Genomic DNA, 21,221 nt, shown 5'->3' on the forward strand with positions numbered 1-21,221 from the left:
CACTTTTTTCCCCAAGACGCTGGCCTGTCCAAGGCCAAAAATTTAGGGTAAAGCTTTATTACTTTAGAAAGCCAATTTTCAATCTTATAGTTGAATTAGCTTTTATATTTATAAGATCAGGAGCTGACATGCTAAATATACATAAGCTAGTGTTAGTTAAGAGAGAATTTAATGCTGCAGGAAGCTCCTCTTCCTTATTCCATTATGATCTGCTTACTAAGTCTAAAAGGCATATGCTTCATTAAGCTACCTAAAGGTTTTAGTTCAAAGCAGTTCAGCTTTTAACTTCCCATTGGAAACTGCATGTAATTCATGGGCTGGGTGAAGTAATATTTCAATTACCTGCATAAAATTCAAATGTAAGAAATTACAACAGTTGTCTGATATCAATACTGATGATTATTTTGGCGACAATATACACTGATAGAAACTGAATATCAAGTTTACCTCTATCTTCTAATATAACAAGGAAAGCTATAAAGAGAAATTGACGTGAAAATACTTATTTGCACCAGTGCACTGCAATATTAAACATCTGGGCTTTGAAAAACATTGAAAGTTAAAGAACTTGTAAATTATTAGATTCTAACAATTTCATTTGAAATTGAGTACATGTGAATTACTTCAAAGAAATAACTCTGTGCCCTAGATAAGTAGCTTTGGACACCTGGTTCCACTTTGAGACTATCTGAGAGACAGTGCCTTCATACATAATGACAGTAAGAAAGAAAAAGATTTAAATGACTGTCATCCAATATAGTCCATTAATAGTTTATCTCAAACTCATTATCAAAGTGTTTATGACTACACATGACTGTGTGAAATTGAATTGGAAAGCAGTGCTTGGTGAATTTGTCCTTCTTGTTTTCAAGGAAATTGTTGCAGGACTGCATCTCTTGAAGGGTGGTTTTAAAATGGAAAACTGTAGTACATTAATATCCCAGAAAGTTCAAAGCCAGATATATCTCATAGATTTTTAAATTTATAGAGTTTTTTAAATACCTCATAGGACAGTTTAAATTCAACTGAATTTCTTAACCTGTTTGATTATCTCTTGCCTTTTCCCTCACCCCCATTTCAGTAGAATGGCTTAAGAGTACAGGTCTTTCTTGTTGACTTTTCATCCTTAGCGTATAGCACAGGTTACAGCTTAAGCTCTGAATTAATAAAAGTATTTTGAATGAATAACATATAGTGATATCCATTTTCTCCTTCTAGTTAAAAGGAAAAGTGAACATTATTGTCAGACTAAAATGTATTTGAATCCTGACTTCAATATTTAGCTAGCTCTATGACCATTAGGTCAATCGTGTGAATTTTCTGCATAAAGGTTTCCATATTTAATTGGGGATAATAACAAAACCTGCCAAGAAATTGTGATTTTTTAAAAATACAATTTTTAAGCATCTAGCGTAATGTTTGACATAGTAAGAAAACAATAGTAGCTATAAGAATTACAATAACTGTCACTACTGGTGCTGCTACTCCTCTGCTAGGTGGGGTTATAGATGCTCTGTATCCTCAGTCATCACTGTCACCTGTATGATAACCTTCCTTCTACCGCTAGGTACCAGAGAGAGACCTAGTGCTACTTGAGTCCTAAAATGGGAGGTCAGGATTTAGACCCTCCTCTGCTTGACTCCAAAGTCTGAAATTCTTTCAGTACACCATGTTGCCTCTCCTGGATATGTTTCAAAAATCCTAAAGGTATATTTCTATCTTCAAAAGTTTTTCAAATTATTTCTGTAAATTAAAATAAAGCCACCTGATCCATTAAAGAAGATAGCTACTTTAAAATCAGTAGGTTGTATAAAGGAATTTTCTCACACTTCATTTTCATTTTTTCAGAAAGTCAATTAATTAGATTTCTCAATGTGTAGTGCAGGAGAGTATGAAACTGAATTTTTAAATTGGAAATAGATATCTAGGTTCTATTTCAGAGTCCTGAGTTTTTCTCAGGAGTCACCCTAATGGCCTTAGATAATTTCCAAAAACTCCTCTTAACTCATCTGTCTTGTTAACAGGTCTTGGTTATAACTTCTTTTAGAAAAAGTGATCAGCGTTTACTCACTACCTGGGTGCATTGACTACCATGGGAGGAATACCCTACTACGAGAATAGAAAAACTCCCTCTTCTAAAGGTACAAATTCACAATTGGCCCAACAAACTTTTCCATAAAAGAAATGAGTATTAGATACTTTATTGGAGATCTTTAGTAGAAGTAGATTATAATAACTAGCATGCACATAGAGCTCTAGTTTTAAAAACACTCTTCTATTTTATGTATTAAATATAAATAAATCCTTTGACTTACTGCTAACATGGGAATACTGAATATTTAAAAACAATAGCAATAACACTCCATCCCAATGAAAAAAAAAAAAAAAAGCCAGAGGCACAGGACTAACGTTACAGCTAGAAAGTGGTAATATTCAGTGTTATTACACATGAACCTTTGCACTACAGAATTCAGATTAATGTTAGATATTTGACAGTGTATGGATAAGGCACACACAAAAAAATCTTTAAAAACAATTCAGCTGGAAATGAATTGTCTGTTTTTATTTTCTAGTGAATCGATATCTTGGCAAATGAACCAAAAAATATTAGACTGAATTTTCAGATATTCTGCTGTTATGACCTATAAAAATGGCAGACTCAAATAATATTTTCCAAATGCATTGTATTATTGATATTAAAATGTTTTAATGTAACAAATAATAAATTAGTTTTCTCAAATGTAATTCCTATTAAGTGGGAAATTACCAATATGAAGCATATAATTCATAAAGGGATAACTCTTATTTTGAGCAATTAAATATGTATTATGACCATATGCTTGTACAGTTATGATGTAGCTAACTTTTTAATCTCTAAAGATATGGTACCCAAAGCAACTTACAGATTCAAGCAATTGCTATGAAATTACCAATGGTAATTTTTAACAGAGCAAATAATTTTATAATTTGTATGGAAACACAAAAGACCCTGAATAGCTGAAGCAATCTTGAGAAAGCAAAAATGGAGCTGGATGAATCAAACTGCCTGATTTCAGACTAGAGTACAAAGCTACAGTCATCAAGACAGTATGGTATTGGTACAAAAACAGAAATATAGACCAATGGAACAAGATAGAAATCCCTGAGACAAACCCACACACCTGTGGCCCCCTAATCTTCAACAAAGGAGGCAGGAATATACAATGGATAAAGCTGAATAAGTGGTGCTGGGAGAACTGGACAGCTAAGTGTAAAAAAAAAGAAAGAAAGAAAGTAGAATGCTCCCTAGCAAGATACACAAAAATAAACTCCACTTCCTAGAGTAATGAAAATCAAAACAAAACAAAACACCAAATGGGGTCTAATTAAACTTAAAAGCTTTTGCACAGCAAAGGAAACCATAAACAAAATGAAAAGACAACCCAGAGAATGGGAGAAAATATTTACAAATGAAGTGACCGAAAAGGAGTCAATCTCTAAAATATACAGTTTATGCAACTCAATATCCAAAACCAAACAACGCAAACAAAAAATGAGCAGAAGATCTAAATGTACGTTTCTCTAAAGAAGACATACAAATGCCCAAAAAGCACATGAAAAGATGCTCAGCATCACTAATTATTGGAGAAATGCAAATCAAATGTATAATGAGACACATCTTATGCTGGTCAGAATGGTCATCATAAAAAAATCTACAAACAATGAATGCTGTAGAAAAGGGAATCCTTCTACACTTTTGGTGAGAATATAAATTGGTGCAGCCACTATGAACAACAGTATGGAGATTCCCTAAGAAAAACTACAAACAGAACTTCCATATTATCCAGCAATCCCACTCCTGGGCATGTTATCTAGAGAAAACTCTTGATTTAAAAAGATACATGCACCCCAGTGTTTAACGAAGCAATACTTAACTGTAGCCAGGACATGCAAGCAACTTAAATGTTCATCTACGGAGTAATGGGTAAAGAAGATGTGGTACATATGTATAATGAAATATGACTCAGCCACAAAGAAGAATGAAATAATTCCATTTGCAGCAACATGAATGGACCTAGAAATTGTTGTACTGAGTGAAGTAAGAAAGCAAAATAAATAATGCTTTTATGTGGAATCCAAAAAATAAAGTACAAATGAACTTATTTACAAAACAGAAGTATATTTGATGTAAAAACAAACATGGTTACCAGGGTGGTGGGAAGGGAAGTATAAATTGGCAGATTGGGATTGATATATACACAACATAAAATAGATAACTAATAAGGACCTGCTGTATATAGCACAGGGAACTCTACTCAATGCTCTGTAGTAGCCTATATGGGAAAAGAATCTAAGGAATATATATATATATGTATATATGTATATATGTATATATGTATAAATGAATCACTTTGTAGTACATCTGACACTAACACAACATTATAAATGAGCTATACTCCAATAAAAATTTAATAAGTCACAGAGGAAGAGAAAATAACAAAAATGCATGGTTTTCTTCTGAATACAATAAAGTTATGGCAGGTTTGTCCTCTGAATTGTATATGGTTATTAGAAACAGTAGATTTCTGGATGAGTGAGAGTGAAAACTTGGTAAGAAGTGAAAATATTTATTAAAAAAGATAATATTTTGAGAAAGTATGGAACAGATCAGGGGTTCTCCATGTGTCCAAAGTCAGTATGATTTTGATAATAGTATTATGATAATACCCTTTCACCCTCACTTCTCATGAATGTATAGGGAATCTTCAGTTGGTTTACCTGGTGTGCTATATTATAAAAGACTGAATATCAAAGCAGATACAAGAATCCAGCTACCTCTTTTTGGCCAGTTCTTGATGCAATTTATAAAAATGTAGATTAACTTAATCTTCTTACTATTTTATTTTGCTTTATAAAGTTTACTTTTCCAAAAATATGTTACTTATATTAGTAAATTAATAAATTTAAAGTTTCCAGTTTCTTTTCCCACAGTAAAGATTAACACTTATAGCCTACATAAAGAAAAACAAAATTTGCTGTAAACCTCAAAGACTCTAAATTCCATATGATTAAAAAGTTTTAGAAGTATTTATAAAGAAACAAAATACTATTTATTCTACCTTAAACTGTGTTTTTTATAAATCCCAATGATATAGACCTTTATGGTCCTTGTAATTTACGAGAAGTCTTTTATAATAGATCTGTTTAAAAACCGTTAAAGCATTGTATTCATAGCATAAAAATATTGAGCTCCTTAGAAATTGCTCTTTTGCAAAATATATTTATAACTTAACCAAAATAAATAATTCATACCTCTCCAAGTGAGTAATAACGTCTTGGGATCTGGGAGTCCGGATAGATGTTTTCAAGGTACCAAGAAAAGGGCTTACACTTCAGATTTTCTCTTAGTGTTTTTCTGACTGATACATCTCCGTAATCCACTTTGACAACACCTGGAATTTTTCAGAGAAACATTGAAATCTGTTTATGCTATTTTCATTTTAGCACTGTTTCACTCTGCTTTGCTATCAGTTTTTTCTCTATAATTAAAATTTCATCAAATTGAATTGCATGTGCAGCTGCTACTACACTGATTTCTTGCTAACATCCAATTAGTACATTAAATGGATAGAAAAAGTTTTTCCATTGGTTATGACTTAAAATGTAAATATTTATCACCAAGTACTTGTACTTCTTAAACTGAATAATTAAGTAAGTATAAGTTGGTATTAATTTATCATCTCATAATGAAAGCTTAATTGAGCTATGTGATAATGTGGTTTCTTTTTAATGAAAGTTCCAGTGGCTTCACTATTTGTATTCCTCCTATTTTTCCTTTAGTGTCATTAATTCACTACTTGTGCATTTAATGAGAAATATACATAAATATGACCCTCACAATGGATGACACATTTGTGTTCTAAGTTTTCCTTCTTGAATTTTTATTTTATCTAGGTTTAGGACCTTTTTCTTTACTAATTTTTCCCTGTTTCATAAGTTAGTGTAAACCACTTCAAATCCTTGAGAAAGTTAGTAAATAAATAAGAAGCCACAAGCAAATGAAATATACTCATATGTGTATTATTAAAATTGCTTAATTGTACTTCATTTAATAGCAGAATATATGAATTTAAAATGAATTTTCCATTGAGGATCATAATAGAGTGATTTTTAGTTGAGAAATAAAAATAACACCACTAATTTTAGTGACGTGAATTGCTCATTACTAATATTAAAATGACATTTAATTGAAGTGGCTAAATAACTGTTATAAGACGACAATTAATTCTTAGATTTCGAAAAGATGTCTGTTTAACGTGTTTAAGAGCAGTAAGCAACCACACTTTGGCCCAGGAAAAAAGTGGCCCAGTCTTGATATGCTATCCCAACCAAGCAGCAAAGTCAGTCTAAATGTCTGTAACTAACACCATTATTTAGGTTACTACTTTCAAATGAGGCTGCACTCTTGAGGCTTATCACCTGCCAGTCCTTCCTACTCCTCACCACCTATTTGGTTTTTTTTTCAGAATTTTGTTTTTTCCCCCAAATGTTTAAGCAGCCAAAACATTTCCTTCTACAATAAAATACTGATTTTTCTAGCTAGTGTTTGGATGAAAATAAAAAGATATTTGGGCTTTGTAGACAAATACTTCCTTTCAAAATAATTGTACCCAGAACCTCCAATCTGGATGTAGCCTTCAAAAGAGATTCAATAACACTTAAAAATAGATTACTAAAAGAATTTCTTTTTGTTTAGTGGCTTTGAAAATCTTCCTTAAAAATTCTATTGGACCCAGAGAAAAAGGCAATGCTGCTTCAAAGGATTTAATTCAGTAGTTTTGCATCTTAAATTTAACATTCCAAAAAGGTCCTCTTGATTTTCCACATGACCCATCTTCAAGATTCTCTATTTCAGTAACTGGCAATAGTGTCCACCCATTTTCTCAAGGCAAAAACATGAATATTTCTTTTATCTCACACAGACATTCAATTCGTTCTACATACAGAGGGGTTACATCCTGAGAAACCCATCATAAGTTAAAAAAAAATGCATTCAATAGACCTAACCTACCAAACGTTGCAGCTGAGCCAAGCCTACATCAAATGTGCTCAGAACATTTGCATTAGGCTACAACTGGCAAAAATCATCTAATATTAATCCAATTTTATAAAAAATTGTTGAATATCTCACATACTTTATTGAATATTATGCTGAAAGTGAAAAACAGGGCAACTGAATGGATAGAGAATGGTTTTAAGTGTATCAGTTGTTTTCACCCTCCTGATCACATGGCTGACTGGGTGCTGGGGCAGCCCAGCTTCTCAAGAGAATATTATGCTGTATGTTGCTAGCCTGGAAAAATATTAAATTCTAAAGTTTCACAAGTTCAGTTTTTACTGAATACCTATTGCTTTCACACCATAATAAAGTTGAAAACTTGGTCAAATCATCATGAATCAAGGACTCTCTATAGATTCCCAGCCCCTCTATCATCCCCATTACTATCCTGGTCTCACTCTCTCTCATCTCTTGTCTAAGACTAAGCATGCCTAAGCATGCCATCACCTCCTAACTAGTCTCCCTGACATCTTACATTTCTCCATTTATCCTTTATTTACTATTGCCTGCTCCCTAGACAGTATATTTGAAATATAAAATCATGTGTTCCCTTGCTCCAAAGCTTCCAACAATTTTCCATTGTACTAGAAATAATTGATAATTATCATAATCATTGCCAGAGTTTCTTTATGAAATGACCCTTGGTTGTCTCTCTGAATTAATCACCTGTATTCACTTCATTGTAGCAAAACTGCCTTTCCCACTCTTTCTTGCTTTCTTTCTCTTTCTCCAAATCTATAATCAAAATTTATTTCCTCATGCTCACCCTGACTTTCTCTCTAAACTGATCACCCCTCCCATCATCTTGCTAATGCTCTATCCCTCCATTCTTTATTCTCCAGCATACTTGTTAGTACTTGATATTCTATCACATGTTAATTCTCTTTGCCTCCCCAGTAAGAAGTTTGGACAAATAATTTAATCTCTTGATTCCTAAGGTATCTTGTATGTGGTATATAATAATTCAGTTCCATTCAGTCGCTCAGTCGTGTCCGACTCTTTGCAACCCCATGAATTGCAGGCCTCCCTGTCCATCACCAACTCCCGGAGTTTACCCAAACTCATGTCCATCGAGTCGGTGATGCCATCCAGCCATCTCATCCTCTGTCGTCCCCTTCTCCTCTTGCCCCCAATCCCTCCCAGCATCAGGGTCTGTTCCAGTGAGTCAGCTCTTCACATGAGGTGGCCAAAGTATTGTAGTTTCATCTTCAGCATCAGTCCTTCCAATGAACCCCCAGGACTGATCTCCTTTAGGATGGACTGCTGAATACATATTGCATATGGTAATGGACACCTGCTGCTTTTGACTGCCTGGCATCCATTTTGCATATTGGTAAGAGCATTCAAGTTTTCTTTGGGCAACCGTCACACTCTCACTTGTGTGACTTGCTGACCTCATCCCCCTTCCTGTCTTTCCAGCTCCAACTAGCATCACAGAATAAAGGCATATCACTTGTGAATCCTGTTAAAAATTCACATTTTGATTCAGGTGGTCTATACTGAGGCCTGAGAGTCTACATAGTTACCAAGCTCGCAGGGGATGCTGCTGTTCCTCAGGTCCAATTCTGTAGCCCCCAAGACAATCAAAGCAACCCATTTCTCATTGTAACTTATAACCTATCATAATGACTGGCTTAGGACTGGGCATGTGATAAAAGTATAAATAAATAAAAGTATACTCTGACAACTTTCTAGGACTATTAGAAAGTAGAAATTCTCTTTCCTTTGGAATTGCTAGCTAGCTGTAAAGATGACTAAAGCCTGGAGCTTCTGAGGCTACCATATAGAGAATGCCTTCTAAGATAATGAAGCAAATACAGGAATAAGATAAACAAATGGAAAGAGAAACAGGCAAAGATAGCATAAGCCAAGCCAACATTTAAATCAGCAGATATTTATCATGTTCCAGCCTTTATACAGAGCATGTATTCTAAGCACTTTGGATATGTCAATGAACAAAAAAAATGTATCTTCCTCAATGGAATTTACCTTGTAGGGGAAGGAGACATTAGTAAACAGTAATACATTAGAAGGTGATACATGCTATGACAAAAATAGGGTGAGGGTAGAAGTTTGCAATAGAAGGAATCTTAATGCATTATGGTTTTTTTTTTCAAAAGCAGCTTATAGGAGTTATAAGTTTTTAATGTAAATCTTTCAATGGAACTTGAACAAATGCTAGAGAAGCTCTGGCATTTAGAGTTTCATGATGAATTAGAATAAAGAAGTACTTTAACTCTACATTTGCAGGTTTGATTAATAGGTAAATGATAACATTTATGGGCAGTTACTTTATTTAATAACCTGTTATTTATTCATGTTAAAATCTATTTCATGGTAGTATTAATCTAGATAATCTAGATATATAGAAGAATTGTGTTTCAATTCTTTAATAGAAGATCATAATCTCAAATAAGTTCCTCCCAAGTAGATACCTAATAAGCCTAACAGTTTTGATTAACTATAAACAAGGTACCTGAAACAAGGTGCCTGATGAGAGAATACCTGCTTTTAGACTAAAGCTCTTGTTTTGTGCATAAAAATGCATATTGTAGCATAAAGTGGTAAAAAGAGGAAATAATTTCTTTCAATAAGGGATTTTTAAGTAAATCAATGGTATACCTAATTGACAAAATATGACTGCTGTATTGAAATGTCTATAAAATATGGGAAATGGAAAAAAGTACAAATAATTTTTTACACTATCATTGTAACTGAGTAAATCTGTGGAACAAAAATAACTGAAAAATAAAAGCAGTGCATTCTCTTTGCTACTAAAAGAAGAGAAAGAAAAAAAAACCTTTAAAAATCTATTTTATCCTTAAGTATAAAAATTAAAACTGTGAAGCTAATCAATTTTCTATATACAATTATATATTAACAGTATGCTTGCATATTAAATGAGTATAGTTTTAGCTAAGAATTTTTTATATTTTCAAAATTCCTCTTTAAGAGAAAATTATCTTTGTTATTTACTTAAAATACTTGTCATAAGGGCTATTCGAATAAGAATCTACATTTCTTCTCAAGCATAATAAAAGGATCATTTTTAGGCCAACTAGGGGTTACTGCATTCTAGAGTATCTAAGTACTATATGTATAAGACGTTTAACAGATTAGTTGGAATTTTTTTAAATTTAAAACTACTCTTATCCTGCCTTTTAAATTTTTAGTCATTCTTAATATGCACAGAAATTACCCAGGCTCATAACTGCTCATTAGGAAGTCAATGGTTAGAACTATATTAAGCGGCTGATGACCCATGCCAGCCAATAAGACACAGTGATTATCTGTTGAACTTATCATTTACTATTATCACTTCAGTTTTATTTTAATGGAATAAAAATGAGATAATGAATTGTACAAAGATCATAGCTTCTGTTGAGAACAGTATCACATAGAAGAAGTGAATAGCAGAAAACTTCTCAATTTATTTATATCATTCTGATCTTTATCATCAAAAGTCTGGGCAGGTCAGAAGGTGACATAAATGGTGGAGTAAGAGGACCCTGAACTCATCTCCCAAAGACAAACCAAAATTACAACTATTTGCATAACAACTATCTGTCTATGGGAAGGACCAGAAGACTAGCAAAAAATATTTATTCCAACTAAAGACATAAAGGAACTAAATAGTATGATTCACAGACTTAGAGCGAAAAAAATTATAGTTAACTGAGTAGGGAAGAGGAATAGATTGGGAGTTTGGGGTTAACATGTACACATAGTTATATTAATATTTTAAATGGATAACCAACAAGGACCTACTGTATAGCACAGGGAACTCTCTACTCAATATTCTGTAATAACCTAGATAGGAAAATAATTTGAAAAAGAATAGATGCATGTATATGTATACCTAATCACTTTGGTGTACATATGAAGCATAATATTGTTAATCAGCTGTGCTCCAATATACAATAAAAATTTAAAAATAAGAAACCACAATAAGATGAGTAGAAATGGTGGAGACAGTATAGTTAGGACCCAAATTTTCAGGGTTGGTAACCTACAAATGGGAGGGATATCACAATGATAGAAGTTTTCTGCAAGGTGGGAGGGGTCTGAGCCTCACGTTGAGCTACCTAGCCCAGGGATCCTGCACCAGGAACATGAGCCCCTAGAATGTCTGGCTTTGAAAACCAGCAGGGCTTATGTTCAGAAAAGTGGGAGGGCTATAGGAAACAGAGACTTTCCTGTTAAAGGGTTTGTGCAATATCTCACACAATCTGAATCAGCATAGAAGCAGTAGTTTGAAAGAAGCCTGAGTCAGACCCGTTTGCTAATCCTGGAGAGCCTTCTGGGGATGAAGAAGGACACAGCCACTGGAGGCAGCTATTTTGGAGAGCTCATTTTCCTGCTGTATTACTGTTGCTGGCAAGTGACATTTTGAAATCCTACCTCCACCCTAAAGTGCCAGGGACTTACCTGCCCACCTGTCCACTGGTCTACCAGTGGACCAGTACCAGTCCTGACTTCCCAGGGCATGCAGATATCTGAGTGGGGACTGGGCCATGCAAACCGGCAGGCCAGCACCAGTCCCATGACCCACCAGGCCCCACAGTCAGCCATGTTGGCACCTAGCCTGGACCATCAGTGGGCTAGCTCCAAACCTGGCATCCTTGGGCACCGGCCAGTCACTTCAACACCTGGCATTGCCCATCAGCAGGCAAGAACCAGCCCTGCACCCCACTGGGCTCTGTAGCTTTCCATGCCCTGTCCACTAGTGGGCCAATAGCTACCACACCAAGCAAGGCCTGGCAGTTAACATGGCCAGGGACCAGCCCTGCCTAAGAGCAAGCAAACAGCTGTTGGCTGTCAAAACAGAAGGAAACGTGCTAGGGCATAAAGAGCACAAAGCTCTAGTGAACAGAGGAGTGTGTGCTCTGGGCCCCAGGGGAATTCACCTAAATGAGGCCACATCTCAAAGACTGTAAGACATAACCGCTTTAATACCTAGAAATAAACACAGAAAATTAAGTAAGATGAGGCAAGAGAGGAATATGGTCCAAATGAAGGAATGAGACAAAATCATAGAAAAATGAAGATAAGTAACCTCCCTGACAGAGATGTCAAGGTAACAATCATAAAGATGTTCAACAAACTTGGGAAAATAATGATTGAATATAGTGCAAATTTTAATAGTTAGAAAATATAAAGATTCAAAATGAGCTGAGATTGCACTAACTGAAATAAAATATATACTTGAAGGAATCAACTGTAAATCAGATGATACAGAGGATAATATCAGTGGACAGAGTAGTAGAAATCAATGAAGCTGAACAGAAAAAAGAAAATATCTTGATAGTTTGTGACACTTTTGTGAAAACAGCAAGTATACTAATATTTGCATACTAGGAGTCCTAAGAGGAGAAAGGGTAGGGGAACTTACCTGAAGAAGTAATAGATGAAAACTTCCCACACCTGGGAGGCACACATCTAGATGCAGTAAGCACAGAGAGTGCCAAACAAGATGGACTCAAAAAGGTCCACACCAAAGCAATTTATAATTAAAATGGCAGAAATTAAAGAGCAGACCTTAACAGCAAGAGAAAAACAATTATTTACATTTTTAAAGGAAACTCCCATAAAGGCTATCAGCTGACTTTAGCAGAAACATTGCAGGCCAGAAGGGTGTGGCATGCTGTACCCAAAGTGACGAAAGGAAAACAAAGAATATTCTACTTAGAAAGGCTACCATTCAGACTTGAAGGAGAGAGAAGGAGTTTTACAGAGAAGTAAAAGCTAAAATAGTTCAGCACCATTATAGTGGCTTTGTAAGAAATGGTGAAGAGACTTCTATAAGCAGAAAAGACCAGAACTAGAAACTAAAAATTACAAAAGAAAAAATCTCATTGGTGAAGGCAACCACAGAGTAAATCAACCACTTCTTAATCTAGTAGGAAGGTTAAAGTAGTAAAGACAAATGTAGTATGTTATGCAATAAGTAAGGGATCTTTAAAACAAAAAAGTATAAACTATGTCACTAACATTGAACAGAAAGGGGGAGTAAAACTATAGCATTGTTAAAATGCATTAAAACTTAAGAGATCATTAACTTAAAATATTTATATATATAGCCTATTATATATGAACTTCATACTAGCCACAAATCAAAAACCTAGAATACATGCACACCCAAAACAAAGGAATTCAAACATTACACTAGACACAGTCATCAAATCACAAAAGAAGAGAGGAAGCAAAAAGAACTACAAAAACAGCTAGCAGAAGACAATGAACAAAATGTCGGTATGTACATACCTATCAGTAATTACTTTAAATGTTAAATGGACTTAATACTCCAATGAAAAGACTGTAGCAGAGGACTAAAAACAAAACCAAAAAAAGACCTATATATGCTGCCTATAACAGACTTAACTTCAAATTTAGAGACACATATTAAAAATCTTTCCCTTTGTATTTTCTACTCATCATATTATGCTTAGAGATCCCAAGATATACATATATGTGTGTGTGTGTATATATATATATATATAAAGTCCAGGTGTATTTTCTTTCATGCTTAAATATTTTCACTTCATGCTTTTCTTTTAAAATTATACTATGCATGTGTGTGTGCTAAGTCGTGTCTAACTCTTTGTGACCCTTATGGAGCCCGTCAGGCTCCTCTATCTGTGGATTCTTCAGGCAAGAATACTGGAGTGGGTTGCCATGCCCTCTTCCAGGGGATCTCCCCAACCTAAGGATCGAACCCATGTATCCTGCAGTTCCTGCATTGCAGGGCAGATTCTTTACTGCTGAGCCACCAGGGAAGCCCAAACTCGACTATAGACACTCATATACATTTTCTCATTAAATCTCTGTCATACCCCTATCTATTACTGTTTTTGTTTGTTTGTTTAAGGGTGAAAGAGTTGGAGCTTTAAAAGATTAAATATGCTCAAGCTTGCTTAGAAAATATCAGGAGAGGATTAGAAGTCATTCACATCCATCTAATATCATAGTCCAAGCCCTTGCCCATTCTACTAGATTAAAAAAAAAAAAAAAAAAACTGGAGTAATTTTGAAACCTGTATAGAGATATCTTTCCGTGGAACACAACATGGTAATTATTATTCCTTGAAGGGCAGATTTCACTTGGCAAATTCTCCCAGTCCTAACAGATCAACATGATCCAAGATCCAGGATGAACTTGAATTCATAGAAATAAATGATCAGTAATGACATAATTGGGAGTTATTTTATTGACTTGACAATTAAATACAAGCCAGAAGGTTTCAGTGTGCAATTGAATGATCAACTAAAATATTTCCATAAAATGCTACCCAAACTTTTTACTATCAGTCCCTCATTCTGCAGGATGCTGGATATAATTATTTCTTCAGTTTCATGACACATATAATATTATTATTATTATACCTTCTCTGAAGTAGTGAGTTTTTTTTTTTTTTTAATACTAAATGGGATCTTACAATTACTTGAGGGGAGAAGACATTGTATTGCAGCTGACACTACCTGGACATGTACAAACTTGTTTTTCTCATTGTAGCCAATTACAGGTTTAGTAATTAATGTAAATTTTAAATCAATAAGCATTTAAATACATCCTGATTATTGTCTAAAAACTTTAATATTTCTGGTAAGATCAAGAAAGTACTAAGATGAAAATTTAGTGAATGATTTTAGGGACGTCAAGGAAAATCCCAGGAATAATAATGTTTTAAGAAACCTACATTATCAGTCATCTTGATGGTACTGAGAATGACAGTGGATGCGAGCACATAGCAGTAAGTCTTCATTGAAAAGTGATTCTAAAGAGTCAGATTGCAAATGTGAAAAACTTGCTTGACCAATTTATTTTGCTTATTTAAAACAAATTCTGTGTAGTACAAGAACAACATGATCAAAAAGCTATCTGAACAGTTTATGTCTGAAAGAATTCCTGAAACAGGGACAAAATAATTTTAAGTGAAAAGGAAGTGATACATTATAAAGTAGAGACTTTATCTTAGTGGCATGTAAGAAAATGATCTTTAAATAATGAGAGCTTACAATATATTAAACATTTGGAGGAGGAAATGGCAACCCAGGATTCTTGCCTGGAGAATCCCATGGACAGAGGAACCTGGAGGGCTACAGTGCATAGGGGCACACAGAGTTGGACATGACTGAAGCGAAGTAGCACATATTAAACATTTGTTAGCTTGTCATGTTTTAATAGAAACAATGAGTTCAAAGTCAAACAAGTATCTTTACTACAAGACTTCTCATAACCTTTACTGTGTTACAGTGCATGTTGGAAATGTAAAGTGATATTTCCCAAATTTAACTGTCCTTTCCCCCAGATTTTGTGATAAGAATACTCCGTGGAAAACATTTTGAGAAATATGACTATATTGTATAAGCAAAATAAGCAAAAATACTAGTCATTCACAGGACATAAATTGATCCTCTTAGAGAAAAACTTTCATGGGGGAAATACTATATGCTTTTCAATTTTTTTCATTAGCAAGTTTCCGTTGCAAGTTTGTAATTAAACCAAGACAGTGATAGTCAGTACAACACATATATTTGTTGATGAGTGTATTTATGTTCAGTTCCTAGAACAGTACCTAGTGCCAATAGTCAATCTTTAAATATCAATTATATGATCTCTGACATATGCTGTCCCTTCCCTCATGTTCATTCCCTATCATTCTCTCTCACTTTCTCCTGTGTAGGAAGTATGTCTTGGGAACTCTCCTACACTGCTGGTGGGAATGTAAAGTGATACAGACATTATGGAGAACAGCACAGAGTTTCCTTAAACTAAAAATAGAACCCTCACATGACCCAGCAATCCCACTTCTGGGCATATAACCAGAGAAAACCATGATTTGAAAAGATACAGGCATCCTAATGTTCATTGAGCACTATTTATACTAGCCAGGACATGAAAGCAAGCTAAATGTCCATTAACAGAGGAATGGATAAATAAGATGTGGTAGGTATGTACAATGGAATATTACTCAGCCATAAAAAGAACAAAATATTGTCATCTGCAGCAACATGGATGGACCTAGAGATTGTCATAGTGACCTAAGTCCAACAGCAAAAGACAAAGGTACAGATGAACTTATTTACAGAAGAGAAGTCGAGTCATGGATGTAGAAAACAAACTTACGGTTACCAGGGGGTATGGGGTGGAGGGATAAATTGGGAGATTCAGATTGACGTATACACACTACTATATATAAAACAGATAACTAATTAGAATCTGCTTTACAGTACTAGAAACTCTACTCAATACTTTGTAATGGCCTATTGGGAAAAGAACCTTAAAAAAAAAAAAGAAAAAAGAGTGGATACATGTATATCTATAACCGATTCACTTTGCTATATACCTGGAACTAACACAACATTGTAAATTAACTCTACTCCAATAAAAATTTTAAAAGAAGTACTTCTCTATTTAAGAAGTAAATAGTAAGTAGGACATCTCTATTTACTTTCATGACTTAAAATTACTGCTTTACAGGGGCTTCCCTGATGGCTCAGTGGTAAAGAATCCACCTGCCAATGCTGGAGACACAGGTTCCACCTCTGGTCCAGGAAGATCCCACATGCCGTGGAGCAGCTAAGCCACACAGCTGAGCACCACAACTATTGAGCCTGTGCTCTAGAGCACAAGAGCTATTTAAGGAATAGAAACTTAAAGCGGTCCATTTTCAAGGACAGCTAGCCTAGAGTGATGGCCTGCTGATGTTATAGCTCTTAAGATACTTGTGCCGGAAAATCCAGACAAAAGGGAGAGTAATAAATCCAGGTGACTTCCTCGGGAAGATTGTTAACCTCATAGTACTCAGCCAGTGAGGAACTGGGGGAAGGACTTGCATGCCAATAGGCTAAAAACCCCATTGCAACAACTCTGGTGTGCCTTCCCACCAGACAGCCAATTTTGCAAGACTGTCATTAAAGCCTTGCTTCTTGGTGCACCTCATGTCTCCAAGTCCATTCCTTGAGTTTGGGCTGGTGAGCTTTATCTCCCACAGCTGCAACTACTGAGCCTATGTACCTCAACTACTGAAGCCTGCGTGCCCTAGAGCCTGCGCTCTGCAGCAAGAGAAGCCTCCAAAGCCACTGCAGTGAGAAGCCCATGCACCACTAGGAACAGTAGCCCCTGCTCACTGCAACTAGAAAAAAGCCTGTGCAGCCCCAAAGGTCTAGCACAGCCAAAAATAAATAAATAAAAGTTTTTAAAAATTACTACTTAACACGTACTAAAAGAATTGAGACAGAAAGAGACAGAAAAAGATATAATTGCATGCAATATTTGGCTCCAGAGTGTTTCATTAACAAAGAACATCATTAACAATTTTAAATATTTAGGTGCATTTTCCTAGTTTGTATTTTGCCAGCCTTGTCTGCAAAGCTAACTGGAAATGTAATTATGTTTTTGGATTGTGAGTTATTGTGGAAAAAAAAAAAGCAAAATTTTACTAGCATGGCTCAGGAAGACTAGTGTGAATTGGCTAGTACATTTCATAAACTAAAGCAATACCTGAGATTACATTGTCAAGCACATTTCAAACAAATATTAAGTATTCATAGTCAATTCTTAATTATTTAGGCTAACAAAATGTAAGCCTACTATGTGTGTGTATATATATGTTTGTGTGTCTATATATGACTTCTATACCTTTTAAATATTTATTCAGCAAAGGAATATAACTCTGATTATATAGAAATATGATTAAAGGAGATTAAGAGCACAGTGGTTTACTTAGAGACTGATTCTCACTTCCTGGGTTTGAATTCTGCTCTGCAGTATACTAGATATGTGATATTGAGCTATATATGTAACCTCTTAGGCCTAGTTTTTTCCTTTATTCAATGGGCATTATGCCCATCTTCCTCAGTGTGTTAATGTGATTATTAAATGAGCTAACATGTAAAACACTTACACAGTTCATGATACATAGTGTTTCACAAGTGTTACCTATTATGTTTGCGGTGGTTTTACTGTGGATCTGTACCTCAAGCGGTACATCACCCCCACATAGAAGACCAGGCTAGTTATTTCTGAGCCTATGCACTTCTATTGTATATTAGATGAACGGTGTGGGAAATCAATAGCTTAACTATGACCCTGATGCCCTTTCAGTGAGAAGCATAGCTTACATCACTTCTAAGACTTCTCAGAATAGTACTCCTGCAGGTATCATTTAAGACCTCTATCCAAGTATTTTTCTAACCCCAAAGTACTAGGAAAATGAAGTTGAAGCTCCACACATCTCTGCACTTTACATTTTCTTCTCAGGTTTGTACATTATGGTGATTTTGACATATATATCATACAAGAAAACCCACAAATTCCATAATTATGGTTTTTCACTTAAGATACACTAATAATAACAGCAGGAATTCAGATTAAAAGAAGAAAAATTGTTCTAAGAGAAGATGTCTATTTCTGTTTTGAAATAAAAATTATAAAAATATTCTCAACTTCCACTGTCAACAAATTTCCCTCTTCTGTTTTGAACTACTATAAATGAGTGAGCTGAAAAGGCTACAGGAGAATCATTAGTTACCTCTGGGACACTGTGCACTCTTACTGTGGAGCAACCCAAGACAAAAATTTCAGTAAGCATGAGTTTGACTTATGATTCGGGTGAAAGGTAGAGTAACATATTGCTCCGGATTTCCCATGCAGTATTTATCTTCTTCTAGCACCAGCCATGTCAAAGACTTGACAGTGAAAGCAAACCAAAGTTTATTGCCTACATAGGATACAGTTCACAAACCAGACTTAACACTGCTTAATAGGAGAATTTCTCAGCAGTTACGGAGGAAGGGCAACATTCAGTAATGATGAAAACAGGCCAAGTGTGTCAGCTGTACTACTGTGATTTTAAAATATTCGTTTACATTATAGTCTAGTACTCTGTGACACAGAGAATTCTAACATGCCTCTCTTTTTCAGAATTTTGTATTTTTCTTAGGATGTCATCGGTCTGAGTCTATACTACCATTTAATTCAACAAACCCTCTGGGACCATAATGGGACCAGTAGGGCAGCTGAGGCAGAATGCCAAAATCTTGAAAGAAATAGCATGTGTTTAGTGTAGTTATTTCTTAGTGAGGGTTTGATTTTTCTAGGGGAAAGAAAAGCATTTTGAATCATACCATAGCTATGGTATTCAAATATACAAACTGAAGAATATCAGGAGTGTTTCTTAAGTTATAAATAAACTTGCAAATGTTTATTTAAGCATCTCACATTATTTCTCCTGTCCTCTGCCTTTGCTTGTTGCGAGAAGGTTAAAACATCAAAAATCATTGATCAAAAAATAAAGGTGGTAGTTACTGAAAACTCTGGGGAAAAAAATTAAAAATGCAACAAAAACTTTTTGATTTACAATTGTATAAAACCACAAAGCACGACTGAAAGTTGCTCAGTCGTGTCTGACTCTGCAACCCCATGATCTATACGATCCATGGAATTCTCCAGGCCAGAATCCTGGAGTGGGTAGCCTTTCCCTTCTCCAGGGGATTTCCCAGCCCAGGGATTGAACCTAGGTCTCCCACATTGCAGGCAGAGTCTTTGCCAGCTGAGCCAGAAGGGAAGCCCATAAAACCACAAGATTGCATCAAAATTATAACTGAGGTAGAATTGACCTTTCATTGACCTTTCCAGAAAGCTATCTGGACTCAGGTGAAGTAGCACAGCTGATAAATGAAAGAGCTCACACTGTAACCTATGTCTCTTCCAGTTCAGTGCTTTTTTTTTTTTTTTTCCTTCACCCAGTATGTTTTCATTGTTTCTCTCTCTGTGTAATATACTGTACTGGGTGATAGAAATAAAGTGTTGAACAAAAACTATATCACAGTTTCTTCCCTCATAACTTAGTCAGTAGTTAATCAAGTAACCTACACAAATGAAAATTACTAAATGTAAATTACAAATGTTCTCAGAGATGGTCAAGGTATAAAAGCACAGAATAGGCAGCTGATCCACTGGTATAAAGAAGAGAGGTAAGGAGGCTTCTCCAAGGAAGAGAGCATTGAGCTAAAATGTTAATGAATTATGGATAAGATGAGACAGTGAATTGGGTTGGTGTTACACAAAATGCCATCTGGTTTTATTTTTTAGGAACACTTAGGGAAAAAAAAATGTTTTTCTTTGGCTACTACCAAGGGTGAGTCATTTCTTTATTTAATAATTATTTTCTGGAACAAACATACTTTGAGATGGCCCTGACTGTCCATACTTCCTGTAATTCAGGCCACTGTGTGGTCTCTCTTCCTTGAGCGTGGGAAGAATCTGTGACTTGCTTCTAACCAAGAGAATAGGCAAAGGTGAAGGGATTTCCCTAAGGTGATGGTGTTACATTAAGATTGTAACTTAACATCTTGCTAGCATGTTTCCTATTGTCTCTCTCCCTATTGGCTTTGGTAAATTAAGCTGCCTTGTAAGCTGCAACGTGCACTCTCTAGATGGAGAAGACTACATGGCATGAAACTGCTGGCAAAACCAGCAAGGAACTGCACCTCTCTCTCTGACCATCTGCCAGGAATTAAATTCTGACAATCATGTGAACTTGGAGGCAGATCCTTCCCTGCTTAGGCCTTGAGATGAGACAGAACCCTGATTTGTTAACTGTAGCCATGAGTAGGGGACCCCATTAGGCCTTACCCAGACTGTTGACCCACAGGATATGTGAGATAATAAAATACGTATGATTTTAAGCCACTAGGTTTGTGGTAATTTATTTCACATCAATAGATAACTAGTCTATTGCCCTTTTGATTCGTTTCAGACTATTTGAAGTATCTTCTTTTTGATATGACATTAAGTCCTCTAACATTTTGTAAAAATTTCCTAGAAGACTAAATATTTTGAAATTATTTAGATCATCATTTACTTCTTAATATATACTGTCAAAAAGTCTTTTAAAGTTGAAAATTTGGAAGTATCAATACATGATCCATTTAGGAATTATATAAAGGAAGATATCCTACCACTACTTTTCTGTAATGTCATACTGTAGTCTAAAAAGTATTAGGTTGAAAACTAGACCAATAGAGATTTAAATTACTAGTTTCAGTATTGAATGTGTTAATGATCCACCTGAGTATGAATTCCAGTCCGTCACATACTAGCCATATGAACTTGAATA

General features: G+C 35.1%; 1 protein-coding gene across 7 annotated transcripts in view; it reads right to left on the reverse strand.

The window, feature by feature from the left end:
* The window catches only part of GALNT13 (polypeptide N-acetylgalactosaminyltransferase 13), a 652,766-nt gene that overhangs the window by 54,310 nt on the left and 577,235 nt on the right, over positions 1-21,221 (reverse strand). For all 7 annotated transcript variants that reach the window (XM_042243853.2, XM_042243852.2, XM_042243851.2 and 4 more), the window contains one exon: positions 5,293-5,432. In XM_042243853.2, the coding sequence (XP_042099787.1) occupies positions 5,293-5,432 (140 nt within the window). The remainder of the gene's footprint in view (positions 1-5,292; positions 5,433-21,221) is intronic.

Source organism: Ovis aries, chromosome 2, assembly GCF_016772045.2.
Source record: "Ovis aries strain OAR_USU_Benz2616 breed Rambouillet chromosome 2, ARS-UI_Ramb_v3.0, whole genome shotgun sequence".
NCBI lineage: Eukaryota > Metazoa > Chordata > Mammalia > Artiodactyla > Bovidae > Ovis > Ovis aries.